General features: G+C 45.1%; 1 protein-coding gene across 1 annotated transcript in view; it reads right to left on the bottom strand.

Annotated features, from left to right (window-relative positions):
• LOC144093689 (protein maelstrom homolog) overlaps positions 1–22,580 on the bottom strand; it is a 32,278-nt gene that overhangs the window by 8,115 nt on the left and 1,583 nt on the right. Inside the window, exons 6-9 of the mRNA XM_077627280.1 lie at positions 20,823–21,008; positions 4,227–4,365; positions 1,451–1,513; positions 482–599 (exon numbers count right to left, since the gene is read on the bottom strand). Of these exons, the coding sequence (XP_077483406.1) occupies positions 482–599; positions 1,451–1,513; positions 4,227–4,365; positions 20,823–21,008 (506 nt within the window). The remainder of the gene's footprint in view (positions 1–481; positions 600–1,450; positions 1,514–4,226; positions 4,366–20,822; positions 21,009–22,580) is intronic.

The raw sequence follows: 22,580 nt of genomic DNA, 5'->3' as shown, positions 1-22,580 counted from the left end.
AAGCCGCCAGAAGTGCACAAAGGAAAAAGAAATTGGGGAGGGGGTGCAGACGGTTTGGCTCAGTCAAGATGATACAGTACCAAAGTACAAAATCAAGTTTCCAATTTTGCACTACTTACCATATTTACTCGTACAGACACCTAGCAGTGCACATAGAGCGCATGGGGAGCACACTACAGTGCATTCGCAACAGGATCTGCGGCCCTGTTACAGTTTGGTATGCGAGGTGGTGCGGACATGAAAGCATGACTGCTCAGACACAATCTAATATTATAACTTGCAAACAGAACACTGTAAAAGGCAAAGTTCATTATTTTTCAAGCTTTTTTTTTTTTGCAGCAAAGTTAACTTTTTGAAGTTCACAAATTATTTTGAAAACTGTTCGATTATTCAGAGCATTTTTAAAGTCCCGCCAAGTCTGAAATATTGATTGGCAACTTTACAGGCAGAAGTGCACTAAAAAAAAAATCCCATCACTCACCACATTCATCTGTGAAACTTCGAAGTTCGACGAAGGGTCCAGTCGTGGAGGCAAGTGCTGGTACTCAATGATCTCATCAACCTCGTAGGCACTGAGGAGGACGTTTGACATTTTGAACCTGCAATGGCAAAAGCAATTTTATCCTAGATTCTTTAAACAAGTAAAAAAAAACTGCATGAATGTTGCCTTGTTTTGTTACTTTCCTGTTGGTCTATACTGTTTCTCATGTCATAAATGGTAGGGTTTTAATGTAGTTAAACAGAGTGGGACAAGCGAAAGCAATTGAGGCAACATTGCCTCAAAGGCAACCGCATGAAACGACGCGGAACGAGCAGCGCACGTCCATCGCCACCGAGCGGTTGCTTGCGCGATCCTGACGACAATGGCTCTCGCACATCGGGAGCAGAGATGGCGGAGTGCACTGGTGACATTGTGTGGGCGGGAGTATCAGCCAAGTTGGGGCACTAGGCGTGTAAACGACGTGGGATAGCATCACCGTCGGCATTGATGGCTCAAAGCCGCACTCATCGCAAGATCTTGCTTGGGGTCTACCCGTTGGAATAGTGCTTTTGCACTAAAAAAAAAAAGCATCTGCCTCCAAAAAACGACAGCGAAAAACAACTTGTGCATTAACCTGAAGGAGTGGCAGAACTCATGCAGTAAGCCTTACGTGTTAGTAGCAGATGCGAGTGAATTTTAAAACCAAGCAGACGAAAGTTAACATTTTGGCAATTGTTAGCATAGCTGCCATGTGTAAGGCCTAACGTCACTAAACAAGCAGCGAGCATTAAATCAACATGCGTACTGCCACTGCTAGATGGTAAGCTGTAATGCCACGAAGTTCTTTAGTTCTACACCAAATATATGTGGCACTCACGTCACCAGTTCAGCGCTGTAAAAATTTTAGATGAGAAAGTCAGTTTATTTTTGTTGTCTGCCATGCACCCAAATTAAGAAAAGATGCCTTACCCGATCCTCCTGGTCTCCCCAAGAGCACAGTGAATATTATCGATTTCCGCATGGTAGTAGCACCTAAACAAGTAAAGTGGGGAGAAGGCCAGGGCAGTGAGCACAGCATCAAATCTCAAACATGGTCTGCTACATTTCAGTCATGTCAAGACAAAGCGAAAGCCCTTGAGTGACTCATTGTTGCCCTCGATGCTCACCTTAGAAGAACTTAGCTTAGAAGAACTAGTAGCTCAAATTAGCGAAAGCCGCATGCTAATTTTTGAAAGCCCAAGTTTAGCGCATGTGGCACAATGACCGCACACTGGCCAAAGCGGGACTTTCTTCACTACACTGGTGCCTGACCAACACTGCTCGGCATTCTCCAGCACTTAACGCTTAACGGCTGCAAAGGCTTGTAAATTCCAGAAGCATATTGCGCTTACAAGCAATAAAGAAAATGTGGCATACAACACTCGCAATCTTTTCCACACACATTGTTTGGCTACATTGCCTGGCTGGTATAATTTTCCTGGTAGCCCCATGAAAAACAGCAGCGTAGTTCTACTGTATCATTTCACGACTTCCTAACTGGAATAGTTCCTATGAGCCGGGTGTGTGGACTGTTCCAGTAAAAAAGTCCCTACAGGCCTTGTACCTCTGTCAACACAGCCTTCATCCAATGCCCTCCAAGAGCGTATTGTTTCACTAATGTAGCAAAAGCTGCAAGGAGCCATTAAAGAGTTACATGGCAAAGCTGCAGAACAAAAAGCAGGCGGATTTTTGGACCCAATCCCCAATATCCTGTGCTGCCAGTGAGCTCCAAAAGTGCAACCATTCATACTGAGTTGCCATAAGCATATGGAATAACCAGTTCTTGACAACTGAGAGCAAATATATTCTATTAAAGGGACAGTGAGGAGAACTCTGATATTTTTTTTTTGGTTAGCAAAATCTGATAGTTCGGCATTTCATGGCTTTGTTGCCGCTGGTCCGGGAGCAAAAGATGCATTTATTTCAAAGAAATTTGGATTCGAAGTTGATAAAGTTTCTCCCGCCCTCCGATTCAAACTGTGCGCACTCTTATGACGTCACGGCGTCCTCTTATGATGTCACAGGACGGAGTGACGTGAAACGTGACGTAAACGCAGACTCCGTGATTTCTGGTGGCTAGCGGTGCGGTCTAGCAGCAGCTGAAATGAAAGCTACTGCCGCCGCACGTTGAAGGCATCTATCTGGGGTCGGTACCGTTGCTTGGTTTACGTCTGCACCGGCGTCTTTCCAGCTTTACGATGGATCTTGTTCCCGCACCCGCCAACGAAGCTCTCGCAAAAAACTCCGGCCTGCATTTCAGTGACCTCAGCCTCACAGAGCGTGCGATGCTTTGAGGGAGCACGGTTAGGTTAGGCGCCGCCGGGTCGTTTCCCCCTTCCTCAGTTGAGCAGCCATTGCTAATTAAATATCTTAACCCCAGTGCAGGGAGTCGTGAGGGGCGAGGACAAGGTCGGCACGTCGCGCCCATCGGAGGCTGGCCGAGACTTTGGGGCCAATGGATTGTGATTCCTTGAAAAGCGCCGTTGCACGGTGCAGCAGGCAGCGTCGAGGAGGTTTCTCACGATTGCAAGGGCCAGGCTATTTATTTATTTATTTTTTCCCCACAAAAAACGGATGGGTGCTCAAGGGCGCTCGCAAGTGAAGTTGGCGGCTTGAAAGTAAAACCGCACGACGCTTTAACGGGTTCCGCGCTTTTCTGGAGGTACGGGGTCCACAATGAATCGGGTTCTCTCGCCCACTTGCATATTGCCTTTAGATGTGTACTGCAATTGGATTAAATCAAATTAAAGTTGACTGGCACAGAAGGGAACGTTTCGCCGGGCTAGCGTACGAAGACACAAGTGCTCTTTATACTGCTAGCTGCATTGTACGATCACCGATCATCGTGCCATCATTGTTTTTCATCGACCGTGGCGGTGATCATCAGACCAGCCTTAACAGGCTATTTCAAAAGTTAACTAGCACTTGAAGCGGCACATGCAGTTCCTCTGCTGTTCGGCGCATGTAATTCGAGGTGCGTCAAAAACAAAACCACGGGGCACGCCATGGGGCACGCAAAGCTCATAGACGCGAAGCGCCATAACAAACCGAAACTCTCCTGGCCGCCTGTGGCGCGACCAAGCATTGGTTTTCTTTGCTTCCAACATACAGGTTGTCTTTTGTCTGTCTTCCTTGTGGGATAAAAGTGCACTATGGGTTTCAAAACAAAACTTACTTCAATACTGAACCGCGCAACCTTCCTTTGTCAGCCTCAGAGATTCGTGCCATCCATGGAGGAAGGAAAATTCCTCCAAGGTGGCGTCGCTTGTCCTATGACGTCATAACGCTTGTACTTGGGAGATTGGCCTGTGGCGGCGATACCTGTATTTTGGTTCTTGCTATTTTCTACCTTACAAGAGCTCTGTTTTCTGTAAGAGTGGCGTTTTTGTGAACAGGAGCTGGTATTCTAACGATACAAGCCAACTTCAATTTCTCCTCAGTGCCCCTTTAGAGAATTTAAGACACTGGCAGCCAAATTTTTTTATTACTTTGCACCTTCTTCCCCTGACAGACAGCTCAATATCAAAGGTCCTTAACTGATGCAGCTTTCGAAAGGCTTGCAAAAGGGCATTTACTGTTACATAATCGTGAGAAAAAAAAAAGTCAGACAGCAAGAAGGTCAAAACACGCTATGCATACAGAAACAAGTGGGACTGTTGCGACTCGCACTCAAAGGCCACTGCAAGCAGAATAAGTAAGGACTTACAAGCACTTCATCTCATAGTCAAACATCGCACTGTAGAGGATTCTCTCGGCTTCCCCTTGAGAAATCTCGTTGCCAGCTGCACTGCAAAGCTTGCGCAGCAAAGGCAGGACGTCCCATACTTGTATGTCAATAGGGGTACCTTGCAAAAAACAATGCGCATCATTAGTACTGTGCAGTTTTATAATGCATTACTGAAACTAAAAAAAAGTCCGGGATATTTAGTTACAACCTGGTTTTTATTGTATGCAGTTTTCGCGAGAAGACTCTAAAGGACAATACAGAATGGAAACGAAAACAAAAAATAAATCTATGTGAAATCGCCTATACTCCGTCTCATAACTAGTAGGCAATGCTGCCGAAGCTAGCGCACCTGTTCGTGCAAACTAAGTCCATGCCGAAAAAGTAGTTCGCCCTACAACCAAAGTGAACACAAGCATATTTCAATGAGACAGATCTTCAAGTGTTGTGAATGACAATCTGCCGGACTTCGTTTTAACTCTTGCCACATTTTCGCTCTCCAACTCACTGAGAATTCGAGAACTAAGAATGACATGGGCAGTCTGTTGCGTAGCTGGCAGGGCTAATCGCCCTTACTCCAAACGCACCTAAAAAAGTAGCCCACACTCGGAGGAAATTACAGCCAGAAGGTCCAAGCACTGAGTATCTCAGAGTTTCAGTGCTACCACTTCGCTTTATACTGCTCTTTATTTTTATCCAAACACTCGTAGAGGCTTCCAAGAAGGACAAATGATACATGGCGGAGTAATATGGTTTCGCAGACGCACTACTTCTACAGCCTTTGTAGTGTTGCCTGTTATATATGAAACGGCGTATAAAAAATCTTTACAGAAAGTCTCATTCCTCAGAGTCAAATGTCGAGAAACATTTCACGTTCATGCCGACAGCACAATTGAGATAGCTGCCACCACCTGCACTGCAGCATGCACAACGCCGCAACAAGTTGTATTGTGTTTAATGGCACGTGAGCAGCTAAGGCTATCGTGCGCCGAGCTCAAGGTATAGGAAAATTGTTTTCTGCAGATTTTTACTAATAGTGCCTGAAGAAACATAGTGGTGTAGAGAACCTAAAAAGTTAGGTTGTTCTACCTAGTACTGAGAGAGGAAATTTTGTAAATGGATAATAGTAAAACCTTTAAAGAAGGCCGGGTAACCTAAGCAGCAGTCCTTGCCTGGGCAAAGGATCTGAAGGCTCCCAACCAATCAAATAAAGACCTCAGTCTTCTCAGGAATGAGAAAGTGGCTTAGGTAAATCGCAATAAATAAAAAGGAACCAGTAGATCAAAATTGTTTTTCAAGAGAACCTGCTTATTTTTTATTAAAAAGCTATAAACAGAACGTATGTTAACCTTTGCATTATCACATAAGAGCAGTGTTGGATGAAAAGGAAAGCATTTGTTATAAAACTATTAAAATACATTTTAGTGTTTCAAGCATGATTATAAAATGTGATTAACCGTTAGTTCATTTAACAAAACATGTTGTGGGGCTAGTTGGTGAAGCAGGACCAGCGCCCGTCCTGTGTACTTCATCCTGTGTCCTTGTTTTTTTGTAGCGCTATAAAGAACTCCCAGAAATTGTTAGTTTATCTCCACATTTTGCACAAACAGGTTTTTTTTTTGTCAATAGAAAGTTGTGTGTGGCCTATACGTAGACGGCAGGTAATAATCCTTAAGTGTTCCTGGTGTACACGACTTCCATTCATCTAAACCTGGCTTTATCAGGTGTAGCTTATTTACTTCGCTGTTCCAAGCTGACTGCCACTATTTCTATTAATTTCCATTGTGCTAAGTTCATGCAATCCTTAAAAGATACGTTTACTTTATTTCCTTGCCACAAGCTTGAGGAACATCCAAATCTGCTCTCTCGTTACCTTTTATTCCACATGACTCGGGACCCAGCACAGTTTTATGTTTTGACCTTGAACTGTGGCACTTACTATGCTGTGCATGATGTCACCAAGTAGAGGGGTGACTGCATTTCTAGAATGGGGAGCTTTAAGTACACTTAAGGAGTCTGTGTAACTAACACTGCTTGTGGGATTCTTGTTTAGTATTTTTTCTGTGGCCACACACATACTGCGTAGCATTCGGCAGTGAAGACGGATGCGCACTGTGGAAGTCTTACTGTTTGCTCCCAATTGCCTCGCACCCCTGCGCGCCATGCGTAGACGTGCTTTTGAGCCATCAGTATAAAATTCCGTAAAACTACTGTATTTTTCTTTGAGTGCAAAGAATTCTTGTATGACATGCTTTTGGAGTTGCTTTTGCAGAAGAGTGCAAGAGTGAAATTGCAGGCTGCGGGGAAATTGTACCATGAAAGTAATGAGTATATTCTTTGTGCTATGCCAGGTACGTGTCAATTGCACCGAGATTTTGGGAACATCTCTTCAAATCGCAACAGCAGTGGTCTGCTAGCCTGAGATTTGTTGTTAAACAGTGTTGTACAAGGGCACTTTATAACTATAGGGAAACATATATGTTTCAGTACGGAACAGATGTTTTGAATGTAAGAGCATATGAGCATGCTTCTTCTGTCTGCAAGTGGTGGTTCATTGGTTTCTACATACACAATGTTTATGGGTAACGCCCTTGATGTGCCAGTTGAAAGACAAATTGTGCACTGGGTCTAGTTGCTAGTAAGATGGCCTTGCTGAACCATATGCTATGCAACCATAGTCTAAACAGGATCTTGCCACATGAACGATAATTTTGTAGAAGGCTTGCCGTCAGACCCCCCAGTGTTTGTGTTAAAGGACTATGTTCAGCGACTAGGAAGCTTTCTTTTCCAGCGCTTTTATGCGAGACAAGAAAGCAAGTTTATCAAAAGTTATGCCTAGAAATTCGTGCTCATTTTTTACAGGTCATTCGGTTTTATTCAGATGTAGTGTGAGATCCGTTTATAAGCGTTGTTTGAGAACAAAGGCCACTGTTTTCAGTTGAAAAAAACTTAAACCCCTTCTGTCCACCTATGTTGCGAGTTTATCGTTAGCTGTATGCGTCTTTCGCATGTTGATATGTTGGAGGATGTGCAACATACCTGAAGATCATCTACATAGACTGAATACATAGACCTTGGGATTATTTTCCTAATAAAATTAACAGTTGTGCCAGCAAGAGTAACAGTTTTTAGGCAATTCAACATCCTGCCGTGGATGCTAAGCTCAGGCAGGTCCTGAAGAATCCCGAACCTCCAGTATGTGTCGTATGCCTTCCCAAGGTCAAAAAAGAGAGCAAGGCAGTGTTTGCATATGAATGCATCTCGGATAGTATTTTCAAGACGAACTAGGTGGCTGGTAGTGGAGCACGCCTTTTTAAAACCACATTGATGTGAATAAGTTCATGGGATTCATGGACAAAACTTAATCTTATATTTAAGACATTTTCAAAGGATCTGGCGAGGCAGCTGGTACGGGTTATTGGTCTGCAACTACTGGCGGATGCTGGCTGCTTTCCAGGTTTCAGGAATGGTACATGGTACAATAACTGCTTTTTTCCAGGCTTGCGGCAGTTTTCAGAGTAGCCATATGTTGTTAAAAAAATTTCAAGTGTTTCCACAGACTGTTGGGAAAGATGCGCCAGCATTTTGTTACATACATTATCAGGGCTGGATGCAGTCTTTTTTCCAAAGTTCTGTATAGAACTCTGCTTATTTCTTGGATTGTAATTAAACCATTGTACGTTTCCTTTGTGCAACCAGTTGTTGGAAGTCTTCTTTTCCACTGCATTTTTGCATTTTTGAAAATGATTCCATGTATTGAGAATAACATTCACTTAAGATGACTGCTTGCTTTTCTATACTTGTTTGTGTACCACGGGCTGTAAGGAAATTATGAAAGGGGAGAAGCTACCATTTAGTTTGTGAAGCTGCTCCCACATTTCTTTGGATGTGATACAGCTATTTAGGGACAATACATAGTTCTTTTAGGAAGTTTTTTCGACGGATGTGCCATGCTTTTGCCCTTGCTTTTTTGAAATTTATTAGGTTTTCGTGTGTTGGGTATCTTTGAAAACTCCCCAGGCTTTGTTTTGCCTCTTGTTTGCTTTCCTGCATTCTTGTGTGTACTAGACCTTATTATTTTGTCGTACTACACCCGATGATTGCAGATAGCGAGGCCTGAAGCCGCAATGATGCAGGCAGTGAAAATTTCGTTTAATTCGTCAATACTGAGATCGTAGGAAAATATCCAGTATCCAGAAGTATCCAAACTGGCCTTTTCTTGAAACAGCGGTCAGTCGGCTAAGTGCAGTTTCTAATGGCACGGTTTGCTAGGGAGGATTGAGGGAGAGGATGATTACCATGGGAAGGTGATCGAAGAACATCCCACTTTGAACTCGGTAAAGACAGAAGAACTAAAAGACATATATGAACGGCTCTTTTTGCTTGAGTTCGAGATGCAGCAGGCAGACATTGTTGGACAAAACAAAATCTTTAATACGGTCTCTTGTATATGTCAGTTCCGGTAACTGTTAACCCTTTCGTTGTCCAAACGTACCGGTACGTCTTCGTGCTTCCCCCTCCACAGTGTCACTGACGCACCGGTACGTTCTCTATCGTGTGTTCAAAATTTCGCGCTTGAGCGCAAAGCTGGAACTCCTGGACTGGCCGCACCATCTGTTGAACCTTTTTACAAGTCCATATTTTCGCCCCGCACTGTGTTCGTATATGTATTGAAGAGTACGGAGCGACTGCCACCCCCCCCCCCCCCCCCCCCCCTCTCTTTTCTGAGTGGCGCGGTCGCTCCGTGTTCATGCGCCGCACGTGTGTGACTATGGGTTCAAGGGCTGTTCTGCCATCTCCGCTGGTTTGAAGGTTTTTATTTTTCTTCCGTTGGCGTGTCCGCTACGGCGCGTCAAGTTCAGCGGCATGCGCCGTTACCTCTCCGAAAAGAGACAGACACATGACTCAATTGCTGCTTTCGCTCTCTCACCGCACCCTCGCTTCCGGCTTGCAGCAGTAAACGTAAAGCCCCTCAAACTTTGTTTTAGCCTTTTTCCATCTCCCTCTGTCTTCTTGACCACACAGCGTCCCATTTCTCTCCGTTGTGCGGACACTGAAAGCGCACCCTCCCTGTGCGCGGTTACTCCCGGATGGCTGAGCGCACGGGACCTTCGTCTGCTCATTGGAGCGGTGGCTCTTCGGATTCTGAATACGAGCCGAGCTCGGATTCAGACAGTGTCTCATCGGAGGAAGAGGCGAGTTCTGCATTGTCAGATTCGGATGTTGAAACGATGGAACCATCATCCCAGAAACGTGCGCGGCAAACGGAAACTATGTGGCAGAAAGGCGATTTCTCACCAACGTTGTTTCCCTTCGATGCGTCACGTTCAGGACCGTCCGCAAGCGCAACTGTTCAAGCGGATGCACAAGAAGGTGACTATTTCAAGCTGTTTTTTGATGAGCCAATCGTTTCACACGTCATGAGTGAAACGAATCGGTTTGTGCAAGTGAAGACAAGTGCACAAGGAGTTGCACGCACGTCGTGGCTGAGAGCTTGGGTGGAGACAGATGTAGCAGAAATGTACTGTTTCCTTGCGGTCGTTCTGCTGATGAGCCTGATAAGAAAGAATGCCTTGCAAGACTACTGGAGCACAAACCCTATGTTGCACACACCCTTTTTTGCAACCGCTTTTTTGCAACAGGCACCGCTTTGGTGTCAAGTTCTTTGTTCTTTGCGATGTCAAAACCAGCTACATTCTGAAAATTGTTGTGTACACTGGAGCGACGACAAACATGACCATGGTCAAGGATTTGGAATTTTCTGGCTCCATTGTTCTAGAGCTACTTGAAGACTACCTCAGAAAAGGACATTCGCTATTTGCAGATAATTGGTACAGTAGTCCAGCACTGTTCAACTGCCTTCAAGATAAAAAAAAACCAACACATGTGGAACTGTTTGGACCAACAGGAAGGGGCTTCCAAATTTCTCAAAAAAGATGAAAAAAGGGGAAGTGGAGTCATATCATACCAAGACGCTTTTTGCGCTCAAATGGCATGACAAGAGAGATGTACATGTCCTAACGTCGATGCATGATGCACGGCTGGAAGACACAGGGAAGGTGGACAGGGTAACAGGTGAGAACAAGCGAAAGCCCACCTGTGTTCTCCAATACAATATGAAGATGGGATTAGTGGACAAGATGAGTTTCGCTGAAAGCATTAGGAAGAGCGCCAAGTGGTACAAGAAGTTTTTTTTTCATATTATGGACATGTGCCTTCTAAATGCCTTCATCTTGTGGCGTGAAAATGGTGGACGCAAAACATTCGGTGAATTTCGTTTGAATGTCGTGTAGCAACTGATACAAGAGTTCTGCATTGCTAGGAGGAGAGGTCGGCAGAAGGAGAGGAGAGGGCGGCAGAAGGTTAGATGGGCGGATGAGATTAAGAAGTTTGCAGGCAAAGGGTGGATGCAGCTGGCAAAGGATAGGGTTAATTGGAGAGACATGGGAGAGGCCTTTGCCCTGCAGTGGGTGTAGTAGGGCTGATGATGATGATGATGAGGAGGAGGAGAGGTGGAAAACGGAGCGGTGATGACCCGATGAGGCTCACGGCACGACTCTTTCCCCAGATGGTTCCTCCGAGCAAAGCCAAAGGGAGCCGCACCCAACGGAGGTGTCACGTGTGTGCGAACACTGTTCGAGGGCAAAAGAAAAGGAAAGACACCCGTGTGATGTGCGCTCAGTGCGACAAAGGCTTGTGCCTGGACCCATGCTTCAAGATATACCACTCTCTCAAGAAGTATTGAGCAGTGTTCTTTTTTTTCATGTTATCCTAATTTATAGCCAGGCTGATGATGATTAGTTTACTAACAGCTGCAGAACACTGAAATGTGCATATTCCATTGTCTATGTTATTTGTATACCAATCATAATCAAAAATAAATTGCTATGCTCATTCCCTGAAACCAAGCCGACACTGGGGGTGTGTCACGGCCAGAAACGCCCGAGAGCGAAAGGGTTAAAAAGGTTGTTCTAGAAGGGCAATGGTGCAGCACGCATGCGAAGCAGCGTGACTCAGTGAAGCCCTGGACTAGGGGCCCAACCCTGCTTTGTAGGTCAAGAGTCTGCAGCGATGAAGACGAAGACTGAACGCTAAACCCTTAATGGACCAAACAGTTTTTCTCTCTCTCTCTAGATCATGCAGTGTTACAGTGAGACATGGTGGAAGATAAACAGAGCAATTGTTTTAAAATGAAGAAAAGAGACTGTAACTGATTCGTATTTTGTTTGCATTTTGATTTTTTGAGCTGCAACACTGATCTGGACTACAGTAGCAACGCCTCCAGAGAGCCTACTCACCTGCTCTCAGTCTCTTCGGAATAATTTATACTTCTTAAAAACGATTGTGTAGAGGTCCAAGGTTTGTCTCCTGAAGACATAATGCTACAGGCGAAGCGAATTTAAAATGTCAGTTATGTCGCTAGTTTGTTAGTAGTCCACAGCAGTTCCAGTAGATTAGGAATGCCATCATGATTTGTGAGGATGAGTTAAAAACTTAGGCCTCTTGTTTGGGAATTATTAGAATTTTATTTTTTTTCCTTTGCCACTGCTGCAGCAGGGGAAAGGTCGGAATTGTGTCCATCGCCTCACTAAAGGCGCTGGAGTTCCACGTAGAACCCGTAGGCAGAGGGCAGGGCTTCTCCCGAACGAGGGAAGCCTGGCGGGCTGCCGACTTCGTAGCCGGCGGGCCCTTTTTCAGGGGGTGGCAAAGCAGCTTTCACTGATTCCACAAGAGGCGTGGGTGGGCCGGCCTTAGGCTCACTGTATGTGAGCTGGGCAGGTGCTGTAGGCTGGTGTGGTGTGCCTTGCCCATGCACCACATCAGCGAAATTCATTTTTGCACTAAGAAGAAAGAAAGTGCCCCAGCTCTGTGCATATCACCTTCATGCTACTCCCAAGCTCATGTTTTCCTTTGTTTTTATAGTTATAATTTCTTTCTCCTTCAAGGATGGGCACGACCTTGAGCAGGCAGCGTGCTCCCCCTCATAGTTTGAACAGTGCGGCGCAGTATCATCGCAGTTCTCTGAAACATGATCCTTCGACACACATTTCACACACGTTTTGCAACCGTGGTGTGAGCTGTGGAGCTGTGACCAAACCTCTGGCAATTGAAGCATCTTCGGGGGTTCGGAACGTGGTGCCTTGCTATTACTTAAGGGGGGACGCAACCTTTGAAAACCGAAAAATCGCGAAAAAGTCGATTTTTGGAAACGTGTGTATTCCAGTAGTATTTGTTATAAACTACCTTTCCTGTAACTATCAACATCTAATTCGTCGTGAAAATATAGGAAATTAAATATATAACATGCCGCAGTGGCCCCCCGAGCCACGAGCAAGCGCCGAAAATGCCCCCAACTACACACGCGCTCCATTCCTCTCACGCTGAACCGAGCGCAGGCATTTTGGTCTTGTTTTGTTAGTGAATTCTTGCACTTTACTACCTGAGGTGGCAGTGGCGTGCTCGAGGCAAGGCTAGCTTTTGACTGGGGGCCTCGCGGCGGCTTTCGAGTTTCCCGCATCTCAAGTCGGAGGCTACGGTTGGACAGAGCACGGGCTCCTCGAAAAAGCGAGGGAACGGGCGGCTGCTATTGGCTGCTGCACACACAGGCGCTCAAGTCTCTGCCGGCTACCTCCTGCATGTTGCCTGCTCCACATTCTTGCTCTCCTTCGTGTGGTGTGTTCGCGTTTCGCTATTTTTGCAATCGCCGTCTTTATGGTCTATTGCTCTGCCCTTTGAACAGTTTCGTGCAACCTGTCGACCGTCGCGTGGTTTCTCACGAAACCTAAAATGAAATTCAAGACGTGACACGCGTTCGGTGCATGGGAGTGTTCTAGTCCGTCCGCATGGCGAAGCGCGCCGCCGCCAACTGCATCTGAGAAAGCTGCTGAGAAAGATGCCACGTGCATGGGGACGGCAAGGAAACAGAATGAGGTAAAAACTGAGAGGTGGCAAATAAACAAAGGGCACAGAGACAGCTCCAACTATTAAGCAGAATCATTATAAACTTGGATGTCGCTACTTTCGAGGGCCATTTTCTCAGAATTATGTTTTTTTGCCTTGTATGTGCTCGTTCTAGCATCATCTCAGGAATCACTCATTAGATTTCCCTGTGGTTTTCTTTTTATCCTGTTCGTAAATAAATTTCAGAGGGCAAAGAAAGCCCATTTATTCAAGATAGTGTGCTTATAATTTGTGGTAATTAAAATTTGGTTAATTAGTGAATGTCTAATAACTAAATTCAGCGTTGTGCTAAAATTTTTTGGCAAGGAAATTTAGAAGGGCCATGTCATTGCCTGAGGTACCTATCAAAGAATTACCACAGTGCCAGCACACTATGCAAATTCTACAGGCCTTTCCCAAGGAACCCATGCAAAGAACCTCGATATGCTCCTGTTACTTGAGAACCAGTGGGCACAACTCTATGAAACTTGGTAGTTCTTCCAATGTTCATGCTGTGAGCCTACCCTAAGAACTTCGTTAAGATATCTCGAGAAACAAAAATGTTGGTGTCCTCTCAGCCTTCGAAGGCAGTTTTCTCATAATCAATTTTTTGCCTAATGTGGCTGCTCAGTCAAGCTGTATCTCGGGAACCGCTTATCAGAATTTCATGGGGTTTCTTTTATTTTATAAACGAATAAATTCCTGAGGGCAACACAAGCCAGTTTTATCAGGATATTGTGTCTGGAATTTGTGACAAACGGTTAAAATTTGATTAGTGCAGGCCTAATTAGTGACACTAAATTCAGGGCTGTCGCAAAATTTTTCAGCAAGGAAATTTATAAAAAGGGCCTTGTCTTGCCCTGGGGTACCTATCCAGGATGATAATACTGAATTTCACAGTGCCAGCACATTTTGCAAGTTCTCCAGATATGTCCCAAGGAACCCATGTAAACCACCTTGATATAGTCTTGTAACTTGAGAACCAGTGCACACAGCTCCATGAAACTTGGTAGTTCTTCAAATGTTTGTGGTATGAGCCTACCCTGAAAATTTCATTCAGATATCTCAAGAAATAAAGTTGTTGCTCAAGGGTACCCTCCCCCCTTAACATATCTGACTTCAATGGTTTAAGGTAATGTACTTGTATTGAACATGTGAACTATGTGTATTGTATCTGTCTATTGTCTTCCAGATTTTGATTCTGTGTACATCCGTGACATTTCGGTCGATGAGCCCTTCTCGCATTTTTCTATTAGATGCATGAAATCATCTTCAGAGATGACGCCACGGACGGTGTTGAGAAATCGGTGTGCTGTTATGGAGACTGGGATGTCACCAATAGATACAATGTTTGAGCTTTTGGAGTTCTGGACACTGTCACGGAGGTGTAGCATTGTCTCCACTGGCCACTTAGGATACCTTGTAGACAGGGCCCAAAGCATCTGTTAAGCATTTCGGCACAAGGAATGGGGATAGAATTCAAGCATTTTTTTCAACTGTTTAACTATGAATGGCACAAAACTTGGTGAATGTTGATTTTTTTCGGAAAAAGTCTGCTGCCTTGTTCCCCACCCTTTTCAGGGTGTGATCATGTTTGGATAGGGGTGGAGCTATGAAGAGTACATGTTATTTGGCCATGATGCCAGCCACCCACCATGAAGCCCGAGGGGACAGGACCGGAACTTGCAAGCAAGCCCTGCCCATGCCAGCTGTGCACCCCAACTGTAACCAATAGGACACAACTCCGGGTAGTTGGCCACACAAGGTTAACCCTTGCCGCTAAGAAAAAAAAAAGAAAAATCAAGGAGTAGGAGACAGGAGAGTTGTGAGAAACGAATAAGAAAGTGAAAGATAGAGGGGAGGACAGGAAAAGGTGGCTGCCGATTTTCCCTGGTCGGGTCAGGCCGGAGGTGCCGTGTATAGGAAGCTGGGGCCAAAGTAGTGTGTTGCCTCCACCAAGGGGCCTTAAAGGTCGAAACGCTCAGTATCGGCTCAGCCACCAGGATCCCCTTTTCACCGAACACGTGGATGCTATGCACGACTGAGCGCAAGTGCTCGGGTCCGCGGTGACGCACTGCTCATCATCATCCCCCTGCGGAGATGTCCCTGCGGATGATCAGGAACCCGTGGTGTCGTAACTAGCCAACATCTGCATATAGCAGATGCCCCTGCGGGGCACCACTACAAGTGGGGTGGAAGCCGGAGGCACTGCGGCCGAGATAGAGGAGAGCACATGCTTCTTCCCGCATGTTTTCTCTCTTGGTCTGCACGCCGCTGTTGCCGCATGAAACTGAATCATCACCTTGTGTCGCTGGCACTTTCCGCTCCGCTGCTTCTGACAAGTTATCGGTACCCAAGGAATTGTGTGAGCGACCACGCAGTGGCGATAGGTACTCACTGCTTGGCAGTTTCTTTTTGGCTCTGCCCTATTATTTTTCACTGCTTTTGAGCATGAACCGTTTAGTACCATGTGGTACGATGCACCAAAAGCCGCACAAAAACAAATTTTTTTCCATATTAGTCAGTGAGACAAATGGTGTGCTGGCGCAGAATGGACCCGATTTTTTAATCAAATCTGCCTCTATTATTTCTCTAATGTCCTGACACCTATGCTTGACCACTATCTTGCATGCGCTTAAGAAAGGTTTACATGGTTTCCTATTCTTTTCAGCGCTGTCATCAATGTTCGGAAAGATCACTATCTCTCTAAGTGCCTACCTTCCTCTTGTGCTCCAGCAATCTTTCATTAAGTCATCAGCTAGTTTGACTGATGTATCTAGAGCCACATGATAGAGAATTTCATAAACCACACCAGAAGCACATGCTACAAAAGGATCTCGGTGCTTGATACCACATGGGTCTAAGCTTTTGGAAAGGATTAGTTATTTTGACTGATTTTCCAGCTTCTAGAGCGCCGAGAGCAATACTTTGACGTCACTGCATTTCACAAAATTCTTTAGGCGATGTGAGGTGTTGTGCAAGTCAACCAACTTTTAGCCCTTTTTCGTGAGTTTTAATCCTTTAGAACTGACGCATGAAATTCCAAGAGATGGTGTTTTACAGTTTTTAGATTTGAAGCTAATTCTCACTGAGAAATCTACGTGTTGTCAGTACCATCCAAGGGCTAAGAAACCTCTCTTACCGTTTGATTAATCTCATTCTAAACTTTTTAAGAGAGCAATCGCTAAGCAATGCTTAAATAAAGCACTAAACAGTCGTGTTGCCATTAACTGAGCCCTAGTTTCCAAAAGCAAGAGACGTGTCTCGTCAGCTGGGTATCTGATCAGCCTGATTGCATCCGTATACGAAGGGATGTTAAAAACTGCAAAGAAAACGGGCAAGCCAGAGCAAAGCATCGCTTATAGGCTGTGAAATGCAGTGACGTCAGAGTAGTGCTCTTGGTGCCCGGGAAGCTGGAAAAACTAATCAAAATGATTAATCCTTTCCAAAAGCCTAAAGAGCCATGCAGTATCAAGCATCGAGATCCTTTTGTAGCATATGTGTCTGGTGTAGTTAATGAAATTCCTGTATCGTGTGGCTCTAGATACATTGGTCAAACTAGCTGATGACTTACTGAAAGACTGCAAGAGCACAGGAGGAAGGTAGGCACTTATAAAAATAGTAACCTTTCCGAACATTGTCATGACAGCGCTGAAAAGAATAAGAAACCATGTAAACCTTTCTTAAGCGCATGCAAGATAGTGGTCAAGCATAGGTGTCAGGACGTTAGAGAAATAATAGAGGCAGATTTGATTAGAAAATCGGTCCATTCTGCGTTAGCGCACCACCTGTCTCACTGACTAATAAGGAAATTTTTTTTTGTGCGGCCACTTGATGTCGGCAGAGCTGTCAGTTTGACTTCATGCAGCAAGATGTATTTAATGTGCTTGTGTGTCCATATATCGTGTTGTCCAAGCCTTTTTTTGTCCATGTTTTTTGTGCTTGTACGTGATTTCAAGGACCCCAGAAAGCCAATCTGCTGCTTTTCCAACAGCGAACGCCATTTAATTTCCTTTACAGTCATGTAGTAAATAAATGTCACACAAAGTGGTAAAAGTATTGAAAATTATAGCATCAAAATATCAACATTTGTCTACTTAAGGAATTATAAAATCACTGTTTCTTAAGATACATGCTAGAAAAACCGGGGAAACAAATGTGGGTCTAACCTGACTGCATGAAAACTGAAGGATGTACAGTAATCCCTCGTTATAACGAAATCACTTTACCCGGAATATCCCTTTATTTGAAATTTCTTTTGGTCTCAACCCAAACGCACGCATTTTGAGCCGCATTACTCGAAGCACACGAAGAGCTTGACCCGCTTAGAGCGAAGTGGCGAGTGGAGGCATCACCGCCGAGCGCCAGCGACCCTTTTGCGCATGCAGTGTGAAATTAATACCGCCGATGAATTAGTCTCATGCAGCAGCAGAACAGGCCACAAAAGTAAAAAAACCTACGGCCGATGACCTGCCTAGTAACGGGTACCAAGCGAGTGCCGAGTGCCGCCAGCTGTTTGCAGCAAAGTGAACGGAAGCTGTCAAATTCCATGGTGCAGCGCGCTCGAATCGGTCACAATCGCATCGCTGGTGTCGCCCGTGATAGAATCCACACGAAAATAGTTTTCGTGACGTTTTGCGATGCCAGAAAACCGCAGTCTCTCGGACGACGAGTGACCAAAAGACCGTGGGCAGATTTGCGCCGTAACATTCCATGAGGTGCACTCGATAAGCAAAATTTTACCGCTCTAAAGAGCACTTCTGGCGCTGAAACGTGCCAAAAAGCACAAAAGAAGTGTCCCTCAGATTATGAGCCCATTCACACTTGCAAGTCGCGAGCAAGCTGAGCTTTTGGCAATGACACCAACCGTGGACGCGCCGGGCAACAAACTGGGGTACTCCCTGGCTGCCGTAGTCGTCACTAAGCATAACCCGTTTAACATCAGCCAAAGCAGACGAAGCTCTCGAAAGTGCGCGAACAACGCCATTGCAGTGAGTTTTCGTTCCAAACGAGAAGGTGACCCGCAGGTCGCGCTTGCAAGTGTGAACAACGGTGTTGTCGAGCTGCTGCCTATTCGCAAGCAACTGGTGGTCGCATGCCCTTTGTCATGTTCGACGCGAGGGGGAACGATGACTTTGGGGAAGTCGGTCTAAAAGTTCGCTTGTCGCTCAACAAAACACCACCCCTAGCTTTGTTGCACTTTTGACGGTGCATATCGACCGATAACTTGTCGAAAACACGAAAAATCCAAGCGTCGCCAGCGGTGAGTCAGGCTGTCAAACGGCGGGTCAATACAACCACGGTGTTTCCCCGGCGATTTTCTCTAGCCAGTCATGCTCAATTCGCACCACACTACTATACAAGCAGTCTAAATGCGGGGTAGGGTCATTGAATTTTGTTCGCAGACATTTGTTAACGGCGTGGACGCGGCGCTGCGTGAACACTGACACTCGGACCATACAATTAGCAGATTTTTGTTGATAACTGTGCGTCGAAAACTCTTGCTCTGCAAACTTCATGGCTTCACACCTAGGAAAAAAATTCCCAATAATCATGCAAAGCCATTACTGCAAAACTGTTGTTTTCACGATCTCGCTGCGTACCCACAATGAGCAGCTAATAGTTTTTTGAGCCCAACCACACAACCTCAGACTTGAGCCATGGCATTTGCGGGACTTTCCAGCGCGACAATTTTGTAGTCTTCCGTGACCTCCCCTCCATACAAGAGGCCACTGCCTTCGAAATACCCCGAAATACCACCACAAAAGTGGCCACTGCCTTCGCGACTCGAAATAGCCCGATAGTAGAACGCATGGGCGGCGACTGCGGCCTCGTGCATTACTTCGTCAGATTAGAGCAGGGGTTGCACGCGGCCGATAAGAACTTGAAACTGCCAAAGCCCATTGCCTTTTTTGCACTTGAATAAAGTTTTGCTTCACTGAATACATTGTATTTTGACTTCCTCGCAGTTGCAGCGCAATTAAAGCTCGACTGTTTTAGATTTTCTCGGGCAGTCGCATATGTCGAACTACCGCTTATAACGATTTTTTCTGCCGTCCCATTGACTTTGTTGTAACGAGGCATTACTGTACTACCAAGCTCACTGTTTTGATTAATATTTACCGTGCGTACAAACCGTCAAAAAAGCACCCTAACAAGATATGACAGTAGCTAAATTCACCTAAAGCAAAGAAATCGCTGCAAGGTACAGCATATTCACAGAAAAAATTGAATTCACCATGCACCATCAGGGCCATTACAGAATGACGTGGCTTTGGCAGTAGAGTTCCTGTTATGGGCTACCCAATAAAAATTATGAGGTGAAGTTAGAGTATTGACACTTAAGTTTTTTCTTGAGTGTTTTCTTATTTGAAACGATGCGTTACATGTTTGTATACATGGATTACCCCGTGGCTATTATGTATCAGCGATTATATTTGTTTTTCATGGCTCACATTAAGTTTCAAAACAGAAACCGATAAAAAAAACAAGCAAAAAGAAATTCAGTTATAAATTATTCAATGGTCGTAGGCAAAAATTCCATGGTGAGCCATGCATCTTAATGGCTAAAGCATCAGTTGAAAGAAGAAGACATGTAAGTAAAATAAGTAACTATTTCGGGCTTCCCAACTTCTGTGTCCATGGAACACGATTTTCAGCTTCAATATAACAAAGTACATTTTACCGCACATGCAACATAACTGAATTCCGCTGCTAGCTTAGAACAAACACGAAGGAAAAATGTACCGTGAGCTCAAATAGCAGAGTGAGGAGCGTACATTGAAAGTGGGCGCCGCCCAGTTCGCAGATGAAAAAGCCACCTGCTGCGCTATCTGCACTAGTACGGGCAAGGTTCATGAACCTGGTGCGGAGCAGATCCACCAGGCGACACAAGAGTGGGCAATGCAGCCAGCCAGGCCAGCTGCAGCTCTTGAAATCTAGCCAAAAATCTGCACCGAATGCGGCATGCTGCTTCCACTCAAAGGAAGGAGGCTTTGACATCAGTAGTTTTCTATTCCCAAAGCTTGGTAAAAGGATTTCAAGGGTTGGCACACCTGTCAGCCTGATAACCTCACTTCCCATTGTGACGCTGCTTGCACATGCCCAAAGATGCACGTGCTTGCGGTGGAAAAGTGACAAGGTGTGGTTTGGGGCACATTTCATTTCATCTGGCGCTTACAGAAGGATTCTAATGTGCAGGAGGACGCTTTTTGTTGTTATCGACACTGAGAAAGCGAGGGAGAAAGGAAACGAGACCCACTGTTGCTGATAGTTCTTTGCGCCCCTAACAATGGGCAAGCCTTTCCAAAGAGCTTGCAACAAGCGGGCGCAAGATTTACCATTTGACCCTGTCATCAGATTTTCTAACTTAAAATAACTTTAACGCAACGGATACGATCAAAAATAACTTCATTTAGGAAGGGGTGCAAGGCCCATGCAGTCATGACAGCAATGAGAAACCTTAAAGTATCAGCAACTAAGTGCCAGATATAATAAAAGAACTGCATGGTACAATAAGGTTTGCCCCCCAAATTGGTTGCTAAACTAAATAAAACTGGCATGGTGTGGTGCAATAAAAAAGAGAAAAGCATGCACACAATTGCGTGCACATCACTTCAAAGGGTCAAGACAACTTACGAGCGGCCTCCTCAATCCAGCGGAGACAGCCTTCAGCCTGCAGGATGTGATCTCGCATGGTAAAAATTGGCGGACACTGATCCTCATTCGTGATACGGAAAAATTCGAACAAGTCCTGAACAAACTGCCTGTAGTCTGTGATGCCCTCCTCAAAGCCGATGATGGGGATCCCATGAGTATTCTCACCTGGTCAGAAAATAAAAGTGATCAGAGATGCCTCAAGAATGATTGCAAAACTCTCAAAAGTACATTAGAACCTCGATTTTACGACTTGGGACCGTGTAAAACTGTCGTATAATTGAAAACCTCGTGCAAGTAATGCATTCAAGTAATAAACACGTCCACAACTCTCGCTTTAAAAAAATAAGCTTCCCATGCACACAATAAAAGCGCCCATTTTCATTCTGCAAGAATTAGTTCTGAGAATGCACGCCGCCAGACTTTTCGGCGTCTAAGTGCCGGCTTTAGATGAGGTGCGGTTTCTGCACTGAAGCCACAAAAAAAAAGCGCTTTCGAACTAGCTGCCGATGATCACAGAAATGTCTATTCTTGTTACCGCTTCGACAATAATTTCATGCTGGTATGAATGCACAGCTGATTTCCTTAACACTTTCGTCAGCAAAGCATGCAGAAAAACAGGCAAAGTGAGCTGCACATGCGGAGTAAGCATTCAGCAAAACAGTCATTAAAGGCTGTCATGTGCTCGATTGCAATGTTGTGCGCACATCTTCATTCTGGTCTGGAATGAACCTCTGACCTCATGTCTGCCAATAAAGTGCTCCACCAGCGACTCTCATTCCAGAAGATTCCCGCCGGCCGTCGTACGAAGCGAGGCATGCATATTTTTCTGTCGTATAATCAAGGTTCTAATAAATTTATCCTATGGGAGATTCACCGGGCCCGCACCAATTCTTTGTAAAATGCGGTTTGTCTGATGAAAGGGGGACACATAATCTGGGTACCACTGTTTTCAGGAGAAAAAAAAAGGAGGGGGGGGCACCCTTTCTGCCATGACAGGTTCTTGTCAGGAAAGAGACCTGAAGGGCGACCCACGTGGAGCGAGCTTTCACAATGAACTTCGCCAGCAAAGCAGCAGCAGCATGGCAGGATACCCACTCACTACCGCCGTGCTACACCACATAAGGCGAAAAACAAGCGGCCACTCCAGTGATTGTGTTGCTAGCAGCAGCATGATTCTATATACTCAGTAAAATGCTGAAAAGAACAGCTGTGCATTTAAAATTAAGCTGTTTTTTATTCAACGGTGACGAAGGGCAAATTATTTGTTGTGATCCCTTGCTGAACCAAAACATTTATTCTGTTTGAACCTACTGCGTTTTGAACCCAAAACCGTGAAGACATTTCTATTTGTGTTCTCGACTGCGCTTAGCACCAATATAACAGCTACAAACAGCAGCACTTGCTTTTCAGGCTGCACTAAAATAAGCCTCAGGCGGCACACAAAAAAGGTATCGTTGATGAGTAATTCCACAAATACCTACTCACTGAAACTTAGTACCTAAGCACTAATACACAGGACTACCCAGGCCATTCTTAACACAAAATTCATTCTTTAATGATTTTATTATGGAGGGTCCATGAGCTCCGTGGAAACCTGTTGGGTACACACTGCAATCAGAAGTTAGCCACGATCTATCGTCCTTGCGAAAAAAACTAAACTGCTGACGATCAACGCCAGAAGATGCAGACATTGTAATGGGCTGCTGCGCAGCAGAAAGAAACAGCTGTGAAACTCAC

The sequence above is a fragment of the Amblyomma americanum genome, chromosome 6, assembly GCF_052857255.1.
Source record: "Amblyomma americanum isolate KBUSLIRL-KWMA chromosome 6, ASM5285725v1, whole genome shotgun sequence".
NCBI classification, from domain to species: Eukaryota; Metazoa; Arthropoda; class Arachnida; order Ixodida; family Ixodidae; genus Amblyomma; species Amblyomma americanum.
This window is presented reverse-complemented; position numbering and strand designations above follow the sequence as displayed.